Source organism: Podarcis erhardii, assembly GCF_964252035.2.
Source record: "Podarcis erhardii genome assembly, chromosome: 4".
Classification (NCBI taxonomy): domain Eukaryota; kingdom Metazoa; phylum Chordata; class Lepidosauria; order Squamata; family Lacertidae; genus Podarcis; species Podarcis erhardii.
The window spans coordinates 68499621-68522123 of record NC_138508.1 but is presented as its reverse complement, the minus strand read 5'-3'; the positions used below and the strand labels follow the sequence as shown (position 1 = coordinate 68522123).

Below are 22503 nucleotides of genomic sequence, written 5' to 3'. Positions count from 1 at the left end.
GTGAAAAGCAACTGAAGAATCTGTTCCACAGGTCTTTTCTGTGCCGTATGCCAGATAATGTAAGAGTTCCTTTGGGAATTTAGGACTGCATGCAGATTTCATAGTTTTCTAAGCCTTTTGCAGTAAGAAAAGCAAATAGTTTTATGGCGCCTTGTGTGGACCACAGTCCATTTCAACAGATGCATGAAGGTGTAGTCCTAAATTGGCAGGCATCAGTACCTATCATTTGCAAGAGTAAGACAGAGAGACGCAAGGGCAGAGGGAAATGAAATATATAAAAATCAGACAGTGACCATGACATAAAAGCATTATAATTACAGTGGCATTCAACAAAACATTTAACACATGCATTTTGGCAGCAGTGTGCTAATTAACACACTTGCTAGAGAGTAACTACTATTTGTGTTCCAGAAGCTCAGCTGATAAACACATTTCAAAATCAAAGAAACTGTCATGGGTACCACAAAAAATACATTTCACAGAAAAAAACCTGGTGATCCTCAAAGTACCTAGATTAAACATTTACACCCCTGAAAAACCCAAAGAAAACAAAGACAAAAAAGCATGCAACCTCCTCAAACAACCCGCAAAAACCCATCATATGACAAATTGGGAGGGGGCCTTGGTAGGTGTGAAGGATAGTGCCTTATAGCCCCATAACACCCATGTCGGGGACTCCATAGATCACCTAGATGTGGAAAATGAATTTGTGAATGTTATTTAATCGATATAAATATTGTTCATTGCTGAGTCTCACCTTTTGCTTAGTTTCAGCAGTCACTGTTCCAGATTTTGTTTTTTTTGTTTTTTTATTTTTTTAAAAAAATAGATGCTGGTGGAGCAGAACTTTGCTATGATATATATTGCAACATTTTTATTGCATTCCACAGGTCCTCCAGTAAACGTTACTTGCAATATTTTTATCAACAGTTTTGGATCTGTCACAGAAACCACCATGGTAAGTGTGGCAATGCCACTGGCAAAGAAACAACACTCCTTAATCTATGTCATAAACACAACCTATCAATTTTTTTTTCTATTTATTGTTCAACTTGCAGGTCCTCCTGTAAATGTTACCTGCAACATATTTATCAACAGCTTTGGTTCAATAGCAGAAACTACAATGGTGAGTGGGAAAAACCATTGAAGCCATCTTGTGAAGGGGGGTGATGTGCTCTGGATCTGGGGAATTCTAGATATAGGGGCTTCAGGTTTAAGGGAAACTCAACATGTACACTGTCAGCCTTAGGACAATTATAGAGTGTAATTCTTAGGAATAATTTATATAGCAATCTAGGATTTTATTTTTTAAATTATTTTTATTTATTGAATTTATACACCGCCCTATACCCAGAGGTCTCGTGGTGTAACCTCTAAACATGAGAAGGAGCAGAAATAATGGTTATTACTTAGATCAGTGATGGCCACATTTGAGGGCAGATGTTCCACAAGTCAAGCCCATCACACACACACACACACACACACACACACACACACACACACAGTGGTACCTCCGTTTTCGAACATCTTGGAAGTCAAGCATTTCAGTTTTTTAACGCCAAAAACCCAGAAGTAACAGCTTCAGTTTTCAAATGCTTTTCAGAAGTCAAACATGCCATGTGGCTTCCGTATTGAGTTTTCCGTAAGCAAATGCTTCCGCAAGTAAATGCTTTTGTTTTTGAACGTTTCGGAAGTCAAATGGTCTTCTGGAACAGATTATGTTTGAAAACCAAGGTAACACTGTATATGTATTTCCCATCAAATGAGGTGGAAAATAAGCTGCAGCACAACATTGACTCTTTGCTAGTCTTTGCTGTTCTTCTAATGTTGAGCTCCGGCTCCCATCAGCCCCAAGTAGTATGGCCAATTGTCAGGGGGGTGGGTGGGAATTGTTTGGGAGTCCAAAAACTCCCACAAAGTTGGGGCAGACTGCTCTGTGCTACACCCATCCAAGCACAAGCATCTTCCTGGCACTGCCCAGATGTGCACAGACTCCCATTGCTGATGCCAGTGGTGGAACACACACTCCTTATTCAGGTTAGCCGTCAAGGACTTGAATGTAGATTGTATGGAAATCAAGTTTATTTCTCTGAGGAATAAATGGCAAGGCACCATCACAGAATCCAGAACCCAAAGCCAAATTTAGCTTCTATTGAGCCTAATATTCAATAGGACCATTAGAGTTATATTCAAGCCAGACTGGTGAAGAATGCAGAAGAATCACCACCCAACTTGAAGATTCCCTCCCTTCCATTCCCCTCCCTCTCTCTATGATGTTTAAGTCCTCTTGGTGACAGCCACCATCACACACACACACCCCACACCACCTGATGGCTGTGGAAGTCAGAAGCTTTCTGGAGGCCAAATGACAGCATCATCCAGCAGGCACAGAAAGGAGCTCCTTCTCACTGAGCTGTTTCCAGTGTTACTCATACTCAGAGTAGACCAGATGAAATTAATGGACATGACTAAATTTCATTGGGTTGGCTCTGAGTAAAATGGAATTGAATACAATTCAGTGTTTGCCCTTTTTTTGCTTTTTGCTTTTAAAAGCCAGTTCAAAAATGGCTGCCCCAGCCCCACACTGAAACCCACTCCCTTTAACACCCCCTTCATCACTCCCAGTTTCAAAGGGCCATTTTCATATTTCCCTGCCCAAATGAACTGAAAGTTACTTGATGAGATATCAAAGTGTATAAAATATATTTTTAAAAGTATAAAAATGAAAAACAGGGAAATGGCTATACGGCTTGGCTGAATTAAACGTAATTTTAAATTATGCCTGGTTACAATCTTCTTCTTCTTTGTAAAATTGTTAACAGGGCAAGTTATTTTCTTACATAAGTATTAAAATACAAAGGTCCCAGATGTAAAAAGATAAAGCACTGTCAAGTAAGCATAGATCAAAGGTGCCTTTGTAATTTTGCAGCTTCTGCAGTCTGAAAAAAGCAGATTTGGCATCTGATTGCCTGCATGCTCCCCTGTGGCCACCTGGATGCATTTGAAAGCCTACAGCCAGTTGGTGGTCAGTGCGGCAGGGGAAAGAAATGTGGCCAGTTCACGAGGAGAACCACTGGTCGCCATGAGATGGCGGTAGAGAGGTGCAGGCCTATTTGGTGCTGAGAGGCAAGGAGTTGCCGCAGCCAACGCTGTGGAAGTGTTGCTGAGTGGATAGTCACAGGGAGCACAGTAGACACTTCCTTTCCTTTGGGCATGTGCTGAAGTTGTTTTTCACCTGTCCAGAATAATTGCGGCCTTCTGACCTGGCATGGTTGCAGGGCTGGACAACAGTGGCCTCTTGTTCAAGACCTGTCCTGTGCTGGCTTGGATGCTTTGAGGCCTTGAAGTGGAAACACTTAAGAGCATGTGTAACAGAATTCCAGAAGGTAGTCTGCAAGTACAGGTTCCTGGGAACTGAATGGGATGCAGGTGGCGCTGTGGTCTAAACCACTGAGCCTCTTGGGCTTGCCAATCGGAAGGTCAGCGGTTTGAATCTGGGTGAGCTCCTGTTGCTCTGTCCCAGCTTCTGCCAACCTAGCAGTTCAAAAGCACACCAGTGCCAAGTAGATGAATAGGTACTGCTGCGGTGGGAAGGTAAATAGCCTTTCCATGCACTCTGGTTTTCTTCATGGTGTTCCATTGCGCCAGAAGCGGTTTAGTCATGCTGGCCACATGACCCGGAAAGCTGTCTGTGGACAAATGCCAGCTTCCTCTGCCTGAAAGCAAGATGAGCACTGCAACCCCATAGTCGCCTTTGACTGGACTTAACCATCCAGGGGTCCTTTACCTTACTTTACCTTTTTACCTTTACCTGGGAACTCAGATTCTCCACTGCATGGAGAATTCCCAATGGGAAGTCTAATACTGTAGTAGTAGTAGTAGTAGTAGTAATAATAATAATAATAATAATAGAATTTATATACCATCCTTTATCCAAAGATAACAGGGACATTCACAGCACAAAAATACAATATGAGTACACAAAATACGTAATACACACAAATACAAATCCCTGAGTCCCTCTCCCACAAACATATTGAAAAGTCCATAGAGAAACATTTTTGCCTGGTGCCTAAAGATATGCAGCAAAGGTGCCATGTGAGTCTCTCTGAGGTGGGCATCCCACAAATGGGGAGGCACTGCAGAAATGGCCCGCTCTCGTGCTGCCACCCACCAGACCTTTCATGGAGGAGACACACAAAGAAGGGCCCCGATAATAATTGCAGGGTCCAGATTGGTACATATGGGGAAAGGCATGCCTTGAGCTATTGCAGTCCTGAGCCATTTAAGACGTTATATGTCTTAGGAAAAACAGGCACTGACCTGAAAACGTTCAGTATTTAAGGAAGCCCACTCTCCCCTCTAAGCAATGCCATAGCAATCCTCCCAACTCAAGCAGAATTGCAGGGAATTAAATTTCACCTGAGACTTCACACTGGTGATTTGAAGGGCTTTGAATGGTGTTTCTGCCCTCTCCATTTAGGACTCAGACAACTGTAGTGCTGAGGTGGTAGGCTCAATTCAGTTCACATTTAAAGACAAATCTACCTCGTCCACACATTCCAAAGCAATACACAAATCTCAGCACAGCAATCTTTCAAAGGCTGCACTTCTCCAAATTTTGCAGTTCTCCAGCAAATTAATGAGTACAAAAATGCAGACACTAGGGTAAAATGTGCATAAAAATGCATATATTAAACATATGTTTAAAAGCATATTAATATACAGAAATACACTGTATCTGGGAAAATATAAATATTAGTGAAAACAGGCTTTGCAAAAAAAGTCTGTGATAGGCGAAAAGTACATGCAAAAGTATGTACTTTAGGAGATAGTTGGGGGAAAATATTGATGAATTTTCAAGATTTGCAAACCGATTTGGATATGTGGAGTAGTTAATTTATAATTATAAAAATGAGAAATGGACAGAAGCCAAACTTGACAGATTCACTCATCCCTTGCCTGGCATATCCTCCTTGCTCTTCATAGAGTTAGGCTATTAATGGGGGGCTATAAATATTTTAAAAAGAAAGGTCATGGAGGAGTTCAACAGGTCCACGAGTTTTGGGGTTTGTGGGATGCGTAGGACAGACAGTCTTTGCTTAGGGTCAAAACCTGAAGAGCCTCTGGCCTGGTGGGTCTGGGTCACAACAAGACCTAAGATACCTGACAGTCACTTACATACATTTCAACATAAGGTTCTATAGCCATAGCAGGTTTTGCTGCAACACATCAAAGCAAACATGAAACAAAACTCGTCTATAACTTACATTCTTTTGTCTCTCCCACTAGAAAAATAAGATGAAGTTCAATCTTATTCAGATCAGAACTATACATAATAATTCCAATTAGGTCTAGTGCTTCTTAAAAATCTTGTCCCATGCCCTTCTGAAAGTCTGCGAAAAAGGCTCTGTCAGCATAGCCACAGGGGCTTTCTAGCTTTATCCTAAAACCTTCTGCTGACCTTAATGCAGGCAGGGAACAACAGCAATATTAAGCAGTCAAAATCCTGCATGTCACTGACTTTACAAGATGGCATTCAATGACAATATTTGCACGACCTAATGCTGATGGCATTAATCAGACTCCTCCATTGCTTTGATTAAATCCCCTCATTGCATTTTTCTGTCTATAAGGTATGTTAATGTGTGTCTTTTCAGTGTTCATTACCGCATTTCTGCTAACAGCAGCAACAACAAAAGGCTTGAATAGTGAAGTAGATTCAAACAAAGATGTTTGGCTGCCATGTTTGCTTTAATCATAATACCTCCAGACAGCATCGAAGGAGTTCTGCTCGATTCAGTGCTGTTCCGATGTCTGACATTGACTTTCTTAAAGCTGCCATATCTTCAATGAGTAGCTTTGAAACGTGTTTATAAAATGGTCCTAAAGGCAAACATCAACTACTGCTCATCTGCTTTGCTTTATAAACTTGATGATGTGCTGGACAGTATTTCATTCTTGTGGTAATATAAAATCATGAATTTCATGAGGCTTCGAGAAGTTATTGTGTCCTCACAAAACACTGTTGACAGGTTGGACATAAAATGGGAAAATTTGGTTTCTCAATAGTCTAGGAAGGCACACAATGGACTGCAGGTTAATAATAATATTTTTAAAAAACAAAAACCTTCTATGGCCCAGAAAACCAAAATGGCCAATTTGAAATAAACTGAATACAGAGGCAAGAAGAGGTATCTGCAAATATCTGATAACAAACTCAATGATTATTTAATATGCTTCAAGTCCAGCCAAAGGGGAATTTTGTGTTTTCCGTAACTTGAGCTAGTAGACAAAGAAAACTCTCAATCACTGGAAGAGTACTGTAAATCTAAATATCATTGGTCTTCTGAGGAGTAAATGGTACTTCAGTTGCCTTACTGGTTGGCTGTAAAAGGCTGAGACTCTCAGAATGAAGTCTCAGGTAAGATTTTGTTAATCCTGGTTCTGAGTTTTATAGAAATAAACTAAGATATCTCAGTTCAACATTTTGCAATAGTTTTAGTATGACTGTGATAGTTGGTGATAAGTGTACTGATAATGGAAAATGTGTGCAAAACTGCTCATTGTGTGCAGATTGTATTTTGGGTTTGTTATTTTTTAAGATGTTTCATTTCCACCCCCCTCCTAAATATGATTTCTGGCAAGACAAATGTTCTTTCCAGAATCTCCCTATTCTGTCCTACAGCATAACTTGAGAAACTTACAGCACATCAAACACCCACAATTTATTTATTTTTAAAAAACTCTTCCTATCGTGACAGCAACTGCAATAACGTTTCAAAAAATTGGGCTTGATAATGTGCTATCACATTTTGAATTGGTGTAATTTTTTTAAAAAAAACATTTGTTTACTTGTTTGTTACGTTTTCATCCTTGCTTTGCTTCCTGCCTATGACAGCAAGGCAAGAAGCCAAAGTGTGCTCAACGTTTTATGTGACTTTTTTTTAATGTTATTTTTTTTATTAAAAAAAAAAAGCAAGGCAAGAAGCCAAAACAAATTAAACTGACAAGTATTAAGATGAAATGGTGCTACACAGTGTCAAGAGAAAGCATTTCCTGAAATACCAAAATGATGAATATACATTTTATACTTATTGAAAAAGGTTGTGTCTACATGAAGCTTGTATATAATACAGTGATGTTTTCCCATTGGTGAGGAGTTGCTCTTATCCCCTTTAAATTAGCTGGTGTCATAATTTGTCTGGTGTGTTGATTAGACATTAATTCAACAGGAGAATTAAACAATTCTGCTGCTTGACATTTGTGACAATAACCTGTGAAATGCCCTTGTGGCCAGTGGCGTAGCGTGGGTTGTCAGCACCCGGAGCAAGGCAAGTAATTTGCGCCCCCTAACCCGTGGATTTGCGCCCCCTAACCCGTGGATTTGCCCTAACCCCAAATGTTGCGCCCGGTGCGGCCGGCCCCCCCTGCACCCCCCACGCTACGCCACTGCTTGTGGCTTGGGGTTTTCTTCAACACTGCGCTTGCACAACAGGACTTTCTTTTTCCTCAGCTCTTACTGCCCCCATTAGGGCCTCTCAACATTTCAGAACTGATTTTGGGGAGTGCATTAGAGGCTGGAGGAGGCAGGAGAGAGAAAACTAGCTCCGTTGCATAAATTGAAGTCCATTGCACAAGCAGAGCTACAGTGCTGGTCACAACCCTTTGCTAGTGCTGCTGCATAGAAATAGATATAGGTAAATTTAATGGGTTTTTATACCAATAAATATATTACCATCATTTTTAATCGCTCTTGAAGATTAATCTTCAAGATTATGAACTCAGATTTAACATTGCAGCTGAAAGCCAGCCCATCAAATATATTTAGGCCATGATCCTCAAACCATTTTTGGTGGACAGTCCTTTTGATTTCAAGGGGATACTTCTAAAATAGAAGAATTTTTTTTTGAACAATAGGCTAACCAGGTGCCCATGAAGTTCAGGGCTCCTGCATTCTTAACAGCTGCATGAAATGGGGGATCTTGGCTGGTGTAGACTTTCTTTCCACTTGCAGAACTATGATAGTGGCAAAATCACATACCCTTTTCTATTTTGTTATGCCAGGTGGCATCTACTCCACTTTCAGAATTCCCGAATCTCTTTTTAGGAAAGGAGGAAAGAGCTTCTCTGGTTGGGTGCAATTTGATCCCTAGATTCCCCACTTCACTGTTGTTTTTTAATGCTTGTGATTTGCTGCTTTAAGCGAAGTTTTAGTTTTCAGGCTACTGCTTTTTTCTGCTGCTGGTTTAAATGGTTTGTTTGTTTTTAATTGCAGGGTTGAGGTTTTGTAGATTTGTTTGTTTCTTTACATCATTATTAGGATTGTTAGTATTATTATTTGTATTGTAATTCGAGACTCCTGGGCCACGTGGTGCTTGGGAGAGCAGAATAGAAATAAATAATGAAGAGATCAATATTGCATCTGGTCAACATTTTTGGAAGCCATTGCCAGGTCAACTGTGTGCTCATACAGTCCTGGTGCTGCCTCTACCTTGTGCTGTCCTAGCCAGATAAGAGGTGGTGATGCCATTGTTGGCAGGCAGGCAGGCAGGCTGCACAGCACTGCTCTGCCCCTCGGGCTGCTCCTATTAACTGCCGGGGATTTTAAATCCTTCTTTACCTCAGTGCTTATAGCATAATAGTTGTATCTGTGCAGTTTCATAAATGAAAAAGCATATTCTGAGTTGGATTGCAACTGTTTGCCCCTCTCTCCACCAGTTAGGGAGTGATCTTGGTTAGAATTCCACAGAAGTGCAACAGCAGTCAGATTTATGTTATCACATTTGTGAAAAGTGCTGCATTGGTGGCAGTTAATTAAAAAGGAAATCCTGGGGCTATTGATTTTAATACAGTGAATGTTAAAGCTGCCTTTTTCCCCCCTGCAAAGAAGGAACCTCGCAACCACCACAAAATGAACCTTAATGGTGTTCATATTTTATACTGTATTCCTCATTGCTATTAAAATTAATAGAAATGTTTCCAGAGATTTCAGTGCCTAATGTTAGGCTAGGAGGAAGGGAAGGGAAGGAGAAAGCAAGGCAGAGCCAATACCATGTAATGATAATGAAAGGGTACTTTCATTCATCTCTAGGCAAACAACCCAATGACTCCACAGATGAGCTGGAGCCCGAGTCTACACCCTTTTCCTCAGTACTGTCTAAAAATGCCTTTCATCTTAAAAGAAGGGGAACAGAGTGCCCTCCAGATATTCTTGGACTACAATTCCCATCATCTCCAGCCAGCATGGCCAGAGGTCAAAGATGATGGGTGTTGTAGTTCAGCAACTTCTGGTGTGTCCTTATCTAGTGTGTCCCTTTTGTAATTCTAACAACACATTCTTATGTGAGCTTATACAGGCTACAGTCCTAACCTCACTTAACTGTGAGTTGATCCAGTGGGACTTCATTCTGAATCGACATTGTGAGCCCCACTTTCTCCAGAGGAGCTTATTTCCTATTAAGGTTGCTTACGATTGCCACCTGAAATCTTGCTTATGTGAAGAGCAGTTTCAAATGCAGCATTATAATTTGCACGGGGTTTGCTTTGAGGTGAAAGTTGCCATCTTGTAGGTGGGAGATTGGAAGGGTTCGTGAAAATGAACCTACTTTCTTTCCATGTTTCTGTGCATTTTTCATGACTTTTCATATCCATTGCTTAACTGGTCTGTTGGTGACTCAGTGTCGTCTCTTACTACGAAAACCACTTTGAGAACTTCTTGTTTAAAAGTGTTGTATACATTCAGTATTCTAAAGCCCCATCTGCACTTAAAGCAGTATCATACTGCTTTAACAGTCAAGCCTTCCCCCAAAGAATCATGGGAGCTATGGTTTGTTAAGGGTGACTAAGAGCTGTTAGGAGACCCCTCAAAGTGCCACAATGCTCAATGCTCATTGTCCCTCACCGTCCTCTGTAACAACATGAGAATACTGGTCAATGAAAAGGCTTCTAAATGTCTTCATGTGTACAGTGATAGATACAAAATCACTAATTTGGGTTAGAGAATGACATCATTTTCAGGAGCGTTCAAAGACTCCTGGTTCAAATGTTCAAAGGAGCATTCTATTGACTTTCACTTTGGTGAGAAAGTTCCAATGATAAATGAACACAGAACATAGAAAATTGCCTTTTACTGAGTCAGGCTATTGATCTGTCTAGATCAGTATTGTCTACAGTGATTGGCAGAAACTCTGCAAAACTTTTTTCCCACTCAACCTAGCAATGCCAGGAGTTGAGTCTGGGAGATTCTGCATGCCAAGCAGTTGCTCTGCCACTGAGCTCATATGTGTGGTTTTATCTAAAAAGTCATTTGTCACCTACATTCATGAAGGCAAGCCAATAAACAAGGGCACTTAGTCAAGCTGAAGTTTGAAAAGATTAGTGGCCCTATTATAGCACCATATGTAAACTGCCATCAAGAAGGAACTTCTTTCTTGGCACGTAGAAGAACACATTACAGTCCATGTAATTAGCTGGACTGATCAGCTTGATGAAAATCTAAAACTCTTAGCCATGCAGCTTTAGGTAAATAAAAGCTAAATGAGAGATTATAGCCCCAGATGGTAACATTTGGGCCAAAGCCTTTATCAAAGTAGCCCATGCATATATTTTTCAGATTCCAACCCCTAGGAGCCCCAACCAGCTTGGCCAATGGACAGGGATGATGGGAGTTGTAGTCTGGAAAGCACCACATTGGCTATTCCAGACCTAAATCCTCAAAATGGTTAATGTCGTAGTTGGAGTTGCTATAAAATGAGCCTATCATTTTGGTTTGGAAAATGTCACTCTTGATGCTGTGTTGTTTCAAAATAAGGAATCAATTCTGGTGATTATTGCATGGGCTGTCCTATCTCAGTTTCGTCAGAGAAGCCTTTGGGGTGAAATTGAACCAATGCAGAAAACATCGCCTCCGTTACAGCTTTGAATCTAAAGAGCTGTGAAACCAGTTTCATTTTCCCGAAGACAGTTTGGACTTCTTTCTTGAAAAGCAGTCCCTCATGCCACAGCACAAATCTCTTTCATAAGCCGCTTGCCATATGACAGGTGTGTGTCTTTCTTGTTTAAAGGAGGGGAGCTAAAAATTACTCTGGGCATGTTCAAGTTTTGGGGGATGCCAAAAGTAGGTATTTGGATTCTCTGTCCATGTAGCTGGGAGCCAAAGAAGCTGCTGTCATAGGTCCCACCCTGACATGACTCTCACTCAGGCTGACTACAGCTGCTGGAAAGCTCCAGAAGGCATAGCTATAGGGCAGTTCACCGACCGCCTTGGCAAGGGAGGTGGGAGACCAAGAAAATATTGATTCCCTCCTATGTGGAATGTGAAAGGAAAGCCGCCATTTTGTGCTGGTTTTCCTCACCTTTCCATCCCTCTTCTTCACTCACTTCCTGTTTCAGGCACAGCTAATCCTCTTCCTGACATTTATTTATTTATCCAAGTTATATATTAGTTGTGTGTTGAGACCCTGAGGCCACCCCCTCGTTGAGGAATGAAACACAAGGACACGGATATTAGGTTAATGGTTATTGGGCAAATTTAAGCCACAACTTTATTGGTTACAGAATGTGAGCAGTATTGGCTTAGGCATTAGAATTGACCCAACTATATCTGACTCCTGCCCATCACGCAGGGAGTCCTGTAAGAATCAACCACTGGTAGGGGGAGCCCCGTCGGCGCAAAACAACTCAAGATTCCCCTGGGTTCCCGACGGGGTCATGGCATGGCTCTAACCCTGCCCCAGGCTTCCACACCCCCAGATTCCTTTCACAGAATACCCTTAAGCTTGGAGGGGCAGGTGATGGCCACACCTCCCCTCCCGCATCATAAGATCAACCAGTGCCTAACTGCCAAACCTTACAAAGTTGTGACGATTGCTATGAGGTAGGTGAAAACCAAATGGCCCATGCCAATTTGCCAAGTGGAAAAATTCCTACCAGGCCCCTCAACGGCGACCAACCGAGGTCCATAGCAAGACCAATGTCGAGAACCTGAAAATAGGGAGGGCAGGCAGGAGATTGAGGAAGTGCACCACAAGGAAGTTCTCTGGCTCACGCCTTGGTTTAAATGGATCTATGACGTGGCCGGGACCTCCAGGTGACAAGGGACTCTGCCCAGAGGGGAGCGGGTGGCCACGTGGTCCACCGCAATCCTCCCTACTGGGATGTGGAGTGGATTTGCTTTTCACTCAGAAAGTCACATAGAGAGAGAAATCAAACCGTAGAACCTCAGGCAGCGTATATGAAGCACCGAGTGGATACAGATGAAAATATCATACAGTCAGTCAGTTATTACATTTTCAGTCTTCACCCCAACCCATGACTGATATTTCATCACAAATGGCTTCCCAGAGAAAACTGAGGTAAAATAGCCGTGCCAGCATTTTATTCCCTGAAGAAAATAATAATAATAATAATAATAATAATAATAATAATAATAATAGTAATGTCTGAATCAACCCTATGGTGTCCGTGGTCAAAGGAAAACATAATGCCCTCTCAGCTAATTATATAATTGCTATTAGTCTCGAAGTCTAATAAAGTCGAATTACATCTAATCCAGGCAAGAGATTTAATAACTGGTGTGCCTGACATTTCTGCAGGACTACAGAGTGAACATTTTTTTGAGGCAACAGTGGAACGACTCCCGTCTTGCTTACAGTGAATACCCTGATGACTCTTTGGATTTGGATCCATCTATGCTAGACTCCATTTGGAAGCCGGATTTGTTCTTCGCCAATGAGAAGGGTGCGAACTTCCATGACGTTACCACAGACAACAAGCTTCTGAGGATATCAAAAAATGGAAAGGTGTTATATAGTATCAGGTAAACCTGTGTGTGTGTGTGTGTGTGTGTGTGTGTGTGTGTGTCTTGGGCAGGGGTTTGAACTTCCACGTTCTATTTTTGTTATTCCTCTTTTATATGGTAATGAGGCTTAAACGCAGAAGGGTGGTGGTGGTGGGCTTCATTTTGCCCTGCTTGTTCTCTTCTCAAATGAGGAAATCAAGCAGGACAATAGAGCAAGCTAGTCTTGGTGAGAATATAAAAGGGCCCAGGAGCCCTTGCCTCCATCTACAGCAGTGATTCCCACCAGCATCAAATGGAGCCACCCTTTTAAAAACAAAAACTGAAAAGGAGGACTTCTCGTTTTTGTGACTGAGCTTCATTAAAATGCAGAAAGAAAGCCTGATTTTTAAAATGTCAAAAAGCATTTTTTTAAAAGGCATCTTTAGACCTTGAAGTATATTAAAGTAATAACTCAGATGTGCCTATATATTTATGTAGCCTGTCCTTGGTTGCTCAACCTAGTTATTTAGGCATTTTAAAATGCAAAGCACAGTGACATGCCTTACACTGGGATGGATCTGGTTAAAGTTGGTACATGCTCTCACAAGCACCCTTTGATGAGATGTGATTAAGCAGGATGCACGCAGAGAATTGGAATGATAAAGAACCTCAAAAATAGCAAGGCTGAGGCATACATTGTATAAATGATTGTTGCAGCATAATCTTCATATGCTACTTAGCATGCTTCATTGGCTTATTAATAGCTTAATATTTGCAGTGAGGCTTGAAGATGGAAAGTCCACTTACTGTTAACAAGGCAAATTAATCATGGTTTTGAAAGTCCTCTTTTTCTTGCCACAGTTGGTTCTAAATCACCACCAGTGCCAATGTCTGCTTAATTGTTTAGTGAAATATTTGCAACTCTTGAGTTGTATTCAGTGGAGTTTACTCAGAGTAGACCAATTGAAATTAATGGATCTAGGTTAGAAATGCCCATTCATTTTAGGGGGTCCACTCTGAGTTGAACAAACACTGAATACAACCCATGATCTTGCGGTCACATGGAATTTGTCTTAAATGCAATGGTTCTAGGGCTTTCATCCATATAGAAGGAAGAACAGACTTTCACTGTCTTTCCATAGGCATCCATGAATCTACCCTTCCCTGCCCTAGAATTAATTCTGCAATAGTTTCTGACCTGACCACCTTCAATCTTCTTCATCCCCTAAACCTCATGTAGACATTACTCTGTAAATTCAGAGGCTATTATATCAGGATATAATTAGGACCGTGTACAGACTCATATAAACAAAAGTCCATTTGTGTTAGTATTTCAAGTTTGCCATAGCCACACTGATCTTATTCAGACACTTACTTGAGAATGGTCCATTTTTCCTCTGTCTGCTGTACCCTGCTCCACATGCATTGCACTATCTTTCTCCCAATTATTCTTGCTATAGTCTGTACAGTGGGCTTAATGACATAGGCAGATTAAAATGACAGCTGTGTACCAATGGGAGTAGATTCCATTGGGAGTACATTCCATTTGGTTTCAATGAACTTCCTCATCATTCTAACCAGTCATTATGTTATGCAGAAAAAGTTAAGGGAGGTTTTAATGAAACCCAAAGCTTTTTAGGCAAATTATGGGCCACCTGTAGCCCTACAACCAGTAGCTAAAATGAGGGAATTGAGCATCTATAGCCCTCCCTTGGTAAATTGAGGACTTCTTCTGACAGAGCTATGGCTTTGCTAGCGTATTAAAGCTGTGGTTGTATACTGACTTATAACGTAGCAAAAACCATTGAATTCAATGGGACTGAAATCCTGTAACTACTTTCCAGTCTGTAAGCCCCACAAAAAGCAATTTGACTTCTAAGCAAGGTGTACAGGTGCTGTGTGAGTCATTTGTAACAATTGTTCCTGTGTCTGAATTTTTAAAAACATAGGTTTCCTTCAGTTTGATCCTAAATGCACAAATACCATTTTTATCACTGGACCTTATTTCTTTTAGTTTAAGATTGGAAATCATGGCATTTTATTAAATTATTGGCTGTTTTACTTAATGGGCAGTAATAATGAATATAAACATAGCACTAACTAGCTTACTTTTGGGATAGGAAAAGCAACAAGCCACATACATACATACATACATACATACTTATTTATTTATTTATTTATTTATTTATTTATCATTACATCTATATTTCCCCCTTTCCCCAGGTTGGCATACACAGTTCACCCCCTTCCCATTTTATCCTTACAACAACCCTGTGAAGTTGGTTAGGCTGACAGGCAGTGACTGGCCCAAGGTCACCCAGGGAGCTTCATGGCTGAGTGGGGATTTGAACCCAGGTCTTCTAGATCCTAGTCCAGTGCTCTAACCAGTGCACCACATTGGTAGTATTATTTCATTGGCCAACCTCCACAGCACAGAAGAAATGAGACTAGAAAAAGAGGAAGCCTGAATGATAAGAGCACCATCAAACACAGCAAACATGTGGTTATGTACCAAGCGCTGTTCTCACGTTTAATCCCCAGAAAAATAAGATGTTTCTCTTTGCTTGAATGACATCAGATGTATCTTACTGGAGGCAACAATGCAGCTGAGTGCTGCTATTTGCAGCACAGATGGATAATTTTCCTGACAATTTTTCATGCTGCAAAAGTAATATTTCAGGCTGTCATATCAGATTTGTAAAATTCAGGAGCTTGAATGAAAGTTTATCTGAAGCAGAGTAAGCATATTTTTGTGTTGAATCGAAAGCATGTCATCTCCCAGTTGTGTTTTATGGTGCATAAATGTATCTTTCATGGGTAATCAGCATGAAGAATCAGCATTGCACCTATGGCCATCAATTTTTATTTTACCTTGGGGTGTATTCAGACCAATCTAGCAGTCGATGCGGGATAGAATGCCATCTCAGCAATTTTCAGGTGGACCTAAAACCACCCCATTGTGTTTCAATGAATATGAAGCCATCCCAGGATGCTACACAGAGCAAGGTTACACTAGCTTGCCCCATCCCCAGAATCATCATCCTTTTCTTTCTTTCTTTGGGTGGCTCCAAATTCTCTGTATTTTGCAGGAGGGATTCAAATGCAAACTGGGACTTTAGGTTTGCACAATTAAAGTGAACAAAAGCGGTCTGTTGCCCAAACCCACTTCTTTTTAAACACAGGCTGTGTACAGGCCATACATTTAATGCACGCGATCTTCCTCAAAGAACCCAGGGACTGTAGTTTGTTAAGTGAACTGAAAATTGTACCTGCCCCCCCCCCCCCGCTAAACTACAGCTCCCAGGGTTCTTTGGGGGTAACATTGTGCTTTAAATATATGGCATGTTTGCAGCCACAGTTTGGAAAGTGATGGGGGAAAGCATGAAAAGTGTGGAATGAATGAATAATTAACAGGTAGATGTAAAGGGGCCTTGCAAACAAATCATGATGAATGCATTATGCTTGTTGCCTGTAAAATTATCAGAACACAAGGTTTGTGCAAGCAAATAAAGAGGGATGCTGAGTAAACAGGTCAGTTGGACCTGTTTTTCTCTGTCTCTTCCAGCCTTACCTTTTCTTGGCACATGCAACTCAGGAGAGCATAATTAACACGAGGTAGTTTGGCAGCAGCTTCAAGACAGGCAAAAGAAAGTGCCTCTTCACACAATTCGTCATTAACATGGCTTTGTTGAAGGGCCATGTTGGCTGGAACAGGACAGACTGCATAGACTAGTTACAAATGTTTCCTAAATTTATTACAAACTTTGGGACGGAAGCTTTTTACAGCATCTCTCTTGCCCCGAAGAAGGAGGGAGAGAAATTTTGAAATGTGCACCTGATTTGCCAGAAAAGAATTGGCAGTATTCTCTTCTTTATTGGAAATTAGACAAATGGATAGAGGATAGATCTCTTGATGCCTTGCCATGACATCTAAAGGATGATTTTGTACCTAGTTGGTGTGTTTCCCCAAAACATCTGCCTGGTCACGATTGGAACAGTGGAATTGAACTTGATGGACCTTCGGTCTGATCCTACAAGGCCAGATGTTATGGGCCAAATATCATAAAATCAAATTCCACAGAGAACATTACAAAGTTCTGTATTGAGACAAACAAATCAAACACAGAGAAGAAGATGAGGAACATGCGGCTAGGCAGTAGTACATATAAAAGGGATCTTGGGATCTTGGAATTGTAGTTGATCACAAGCTGACATAGGTCAGCTGTGTGACACAGCTGAACAAAGGGCTAATAGTAAGAATCCTAGTTTCCAAGCTATGAAAAGCAATTGTCCTGTTAGTTCGACTGGTGTTAAATAAGTCAGACCTCACATGAAGTAAAGCATCCAGTTCTGAGCCCCATGCTTTAGGAAGGATTTTGACAACTTGGAATGGGCTCAGAGAAGGGCTATATTGGTCTGAGGCATGAAAAGCAAGTCTTGTGATTAAAGGATTTAAGGAACTGGAGAAGAGAATACTCAGGAGTGGCATGACTGCCTTCTTCAAATACCCGAAGGGCTGTTGTTTGGAAGGGCAAAAAGAAAGAAAGAAAGAAAGAAAGAAAGAAAGCTCTCTGCCACAGCTGCCACAAAGACCAAATACAGATCTAATGACCTTGTATTATAGGAGGACAGATTTTGGTTGAACATTAGGAATAACTTACTGACGGAAAGAGCAGTTTGAAAATGGAACCAGTTTCCTAGAAGGATGGCCTGCTTTCCCTTGCTGGAGACCTCCAGGCAGAGAGTTCTGGCCAGCCATGTGCTGAGGAATGATCCAGTTCTGGATTTCCTGTATTGAATTAGATGGCTGACAAGCCCCCTTCCAAGTCTGTGATTCTGTGTTCTTGTTCAAATACATGGTTGGAAGAAACGGTAAAGAACCAAAGGGTTTTATGAACAAAGTCTAGGATCCCTTCATACTCTTCTACTTTGCAAGAAACCAAACCCTTAAAGGTCTCATATGAAGTTAGCATCAGTATATTTTCTAGAAAGTTAGGTGCTAAATCTTTAGTTGGTGCAAACTGGGATGATGACAGTGGGCACAATTCAGCAGAACATTCCTGTTTGTTAGCCTCATCGAAACGATTGCTCCTGCACAGTGCTTCCTCATCCCAGGGAATGTCTTTGTGCTGTGTAACACACAATGTTCAGAACTCCAGAGAATATCTCAGATCTGCAATGTATATGGGTCTGTTAATCTGTGTGTGTGTGTGCAACAAAGAGAGCGAGAACAAGAGCTTCAGCTTGATGACTTTAATGTTGTTCTATAATCTAATGTTAGAATTTAAGAGGATTTTGACTTCTCTAGTAACACTGCTTTATCATGGAAGAGATTAGCAAAGTGAGAGGGCAGAGGTCATTATCATGACTAAAAGTCATTCTTTGCTCTGCAACAGCTAAGTATTTTGTGTATATTACTCTCTCCTGTTGTACAGTGATATTGGCTGTGCCCTGATGACATTGACAGGTTGCCTTTTTTTTAGAAGGCAACACAGATCTTGCCTTCTCAGGGGAACGTTCCTTTCTCGATTTCATTTTTCTAAGCCCAGCACAAGAAAAATGATTCAATTATCCTCAGGCAAAATTGTATGAAATTCCTTGTTCTTTGGAATGACTTTTTAAAAATGTAAAGCATTCCACTGAGGCTTGAAATAGCCTCTCGGAATAATGAAAGTGGGCTCGAAGAATAAGAAAATACAGAAAATGCTAATTGATGGAGCCTGCCTCAACAGAGTTAAAGCGCTTTTGCTAGATGTCACAGGAATGGTTCACACGTGCATCACATCCTTTTTGTACACTTGATTCCTGAGTACTTGGGGCCAATTCACACATGCAAGTTCATCACTTGATGACTGTAACATCAAGTGATGACTTGCATGTGCAAATGCATCAAACACCTTAGCTAGAACTTACACTCTATTGAACACAACTTTTTGTACAGTGTGTTCACACATTCAGCTGCTGGCCATCAAGTCTAGGATCACCAAAGTCAGACAGTGTTGCTAGTACTCGGATGCACATAGCATCTTCACACAAGTCATTGGGGGTGGAGCATGTATGTATAAAAGCCAGCACTAACCCTTGCCATTGTATCTTTTTATCATCACAGTGCTCATCCTCTCTCACTTGAGGTGACAGGACAGGTGCCACGGGGTGATAGACAAGTTCCTGCCTATGACAGGGGCTAGTCAGCCTAGTGCTTGATTTGGCTCCCCCAACTCCCAACCAAAAGCTCATAGAGCTCTTATTGCAGAGCCCTCTGGTGACAAGTATAGCCCATTAGGCCTATACAATGGCAGAAATAGTGCCTTAGGCCAGAATGTGGAATATAAGTCCCGCCCACAACCAGAGGTCAGTTCCGCCCCATCTGTTGAGCATTGACCCTCCTGCTGGCCCTGTTGTTGTGAAGAGTACCATGCCAAACTCGGCGCTGGAGCATTGCAGGACATTTATCTGACCAACCTTTTGGCTCCAACTGCTACTTTAATCAGTAATCAATAGGAAAAGACAAGAAGCACATGAGAGCAGGGATAACTACTTTTGATAACTGACTCACATATGGATCCTGCAACATTGCTAGGTTTATATGCAGAGATCCCAGAAAACTGACTGTGCATTGCAGAACTGGAGCTATCAGGCATGCCATCAAAGAACCGGAATTTTGCCCGCAACATTTTTGAAGTCACACTTCATGTTGCAAAGCAGCAGAAAATGATTTAAATATCCTGAAAGTAACAGCTTTTCTTTTGAAACTCAAAATGCCTTTGCTTTAAATCCTTCCTCACTTGGTGGCTTCATTTCTATCAAAAAATGAGCATGCTATATTTAATTAAAAATAGGGGATATGTTGGCAGAGCCCATATATAATTTTGTATGTAGAGAGCACTATTCTTGGCTGGAAAGATTTTTTTTTTAATTGGCAGACAGTTTCTTATGGAAATCAGTATTAATAGGCTTTTTGGAGAATGCTTACTGGATGCAAGCCAAAGTACACATCTGTGTACATAAAAGTCTAACTGACAATGGTTTGCATCTGGCATGAACTGGTAGTAACTTCTGGTGATCCGTGTCCTATGCAAAATATTCCTTTTGGCAGCATAGCCAATGGTAGATTTAAAATGCAACAACAAATGTTCCCATTAGTCTGATTTGTAAATAAGTGCCATGAGACTTAAACAAACCGAAGCAAATTATTTCCGTTTTGGGGAGCAGTAATAGCATAGCTCTGCTCCATACATAGGATATTTCCTTTTTAATGATATTGTGTGGTACCAGACTTCCATGAAGATAATGACAAACTGAAAATATTTTAGAGAGCTACAGAGAGATGCTAATGGTAGATTCTTATCAGGACTGGCAGAAGAGTCATTTATTTAAACAACAAAGTGTAGAGAAGGAGAGGCAAGAAGAGTGTTGAACTATTTTAAAGTATGTGAGATAAAAGTTGGCCAGGGCTAGCCCTGCAAGCTTGTTTGCTGTCTCAAGTGCAGTGGAAGACACTGTCCCATAGCTAGTGCTGAAGTCAGATTCAAGGGCCAGTTCTATTGCCATCAGTATGTGTGTGCATGTGCGTTTTGTCCTTTGCCTCAGGCAGCAGGATCTCTTGAGCGGCTCCTGAAGAAGGGCTAAGGCAAAACATGTGAATTAACTTGTTCTCAGGCTGCAAAGTAGCATCAGTGCTTAAAGGTAAAAGTAAAGGTACCCCTGACTATAAGGTCCAGTCGTGAACAACTCTGGGGTTGCGTGCTCATCTCGCTCTATAGCCCAAGGGAGCCGGCATTTGTCTGCAGACAGCTTCTGGGTCATATGGCCAGCATAACTAAGCCACTTCTGGCAAACCAGAGCAGCACACGGAAACACCGTTTACCTTCCTGCCAGAGCAGTACCCATTTATCTACTTGCACTTTGACGTGCTTTCGAACTGCTAGGTTGGCAGGAGCTGTGACCGAGCAATGGGAGCTCACCCCGTTGTGGGGATTCGAACCGCCAACCTTCCGATCAGCAAGCCCTAGGCTCTGTGGTTTAGACCACAGTGCCACCCGCGTCCCTCTTGCATCAGTGCTTAGTGCACCATAAAAGGAAAGCATCCTTCCCAATCCCCACATTAGGTGAGATAACTGAAGGCTGTTTCCTTATTCTCCAGTTATTTACAGGACCTTGGATGTGTAAATAAGATTCATTGTCAAACCAGCTTGAAGGGTGCTGCTATGGCTTTCATTTTTATAGAGGGTTGCCTGTCATTGCTTTTGTATCATAACATATTTTTATATATAAATAAAACTCCTACTCACTTTATGTGTATGTTAACCCCACACACCGACAATAAGTGGTTTGTTGCTGGAATAATGCCAGACAGAAACTGAAAGGAAGTGACAAAAGAGTTTCAAGGTGCAGCCATGTTCCAACTCATAATATAAGAGGTTCTGAATTTAATTCCATAATGGCCCAATTACTACATTAATACAGATAATGCAGACATGCAGCACCCTTGAGGCTTCTTTGTTCTCTACCACCCTTCCCTCTACTCACAGACATAGTCTTCCTATCATCAGCACTGGCTCTACTATTAGACGGAGTGAGAGAGTAAATTTTGGTGGGAAATGGCGGCAGCCCCCAAGCTGCTTTCCTCTGTTAGATGGCAGAGTTTTGCATGCAAATGACCTGTCCTGGACTCCTTAAACTAGCTTGCTGCCTAAGGTGCAGTGGAGGATGATATCCTATCGCTGGCCTCTTGTACATGGAAGGTGAAGGCAGCAGCATCTTATCCTTTGCCTCAGGAAGCATAATATATCGAACTGGTTCCACCCATCAGAGTGACAGACACCATACTACCGATTACAAGTCTGTAAGTTTTGTATGGGGGAAGCTGGAACTGGCATGGCAGCAATGGTCTTTGTTGAAAGGAAACATGTGGCTGAGCTTAGAGATCGTGGCCACTGGGTCCAATTCACAAACTGACCTTCTGAATAGGCAGGCGATTCCCAGCCATTTTGTTGCTGGAAAAGGTTGCATACAGGTAGCATAAAACTCAGAAGTGTGATCCACATTTCATTGAACATAGATATATTGTTTGCACTTTCAGTTTTGAAATTGCTGGCTATTATAAAGAGAACGCAAATGTCCAGTGTTTATCCTGAGATGCACTAAGGCAATAAAACAAAATCAAAATGTAAAACCTTAAAGCAGAAACAGCTTACATTAGTTTTAACTACTAACCACAAAGATATTTGAATTTAATTTCATGGATTTTCTGAAGGGATGATAGATAAATGATAGATAGATGATAGATAGATGATAGATAGATGATAGATAGATGATAGATAGATAGATAGATAGATAGATAGATAGATAGATGATAGATAGATAGATAGATAGATAGATAGATAGATAGATAGATAGATGATAGATAGATAGATAGATAGATGATAGATAGATGATCGATAGATATAGATAGATAGATGCTACATTCCTTGACATACCACACCAACATGCAGTGACTCATTACAGCATATTTTATTACACTTTTAAAAAGAAAAGAGCCCTGCTTTCTGTTTTCACCACCGCTCCATTATGTGCTATGCAAAGTGAAGTGAAGCTGTATGAACATTGCTCTGTGTTTGAGGGAACATTCTCAGAAACATCAATATTTATGAGGCATCAAGTGCAATCTCATTCAAATGAGTCTCTGTGTAATAGTAGGGTGACTGTTGAATTTGTTTCTA

The 22503-nt window shown here is 41.2% G+C and overlaps 1 protein-coding gene across 12 annotated transcripts in view; it reads left to right on the top strand.

Moving 5' to 3' along the window:
• GLRA2 (glycine receptor alpha 2) overlaps positions 1–22503 on the top strand; it is a 111067-nt gene that overhangs the window by 25680 nt on the left and 62884 nt on the right. For 4 of the 12 annotated variants that reach the window (XM_081858730.1, XM_081858723.1, XM_081858733.1 and 1 more), the window contains exons 3-5: positions 830–958; positions 1059–1126; positions 12597–12820. In XM_081858730.1, coding sequence (XP_081714856.1) covers positions 830–958; positions 1059–1126; positions 12597–12820 — 421 coding nt within the window. The remainder of the gene's footprint in view (positions 1–829; positions 959–1058; positions 1127–12596; positions 12821–22503) is intronic. The other 8 variants (XM_081858729.1, XM_081858732.1, XM_081858728.1 and 5 more) reach the window with 6 other exon arrangements.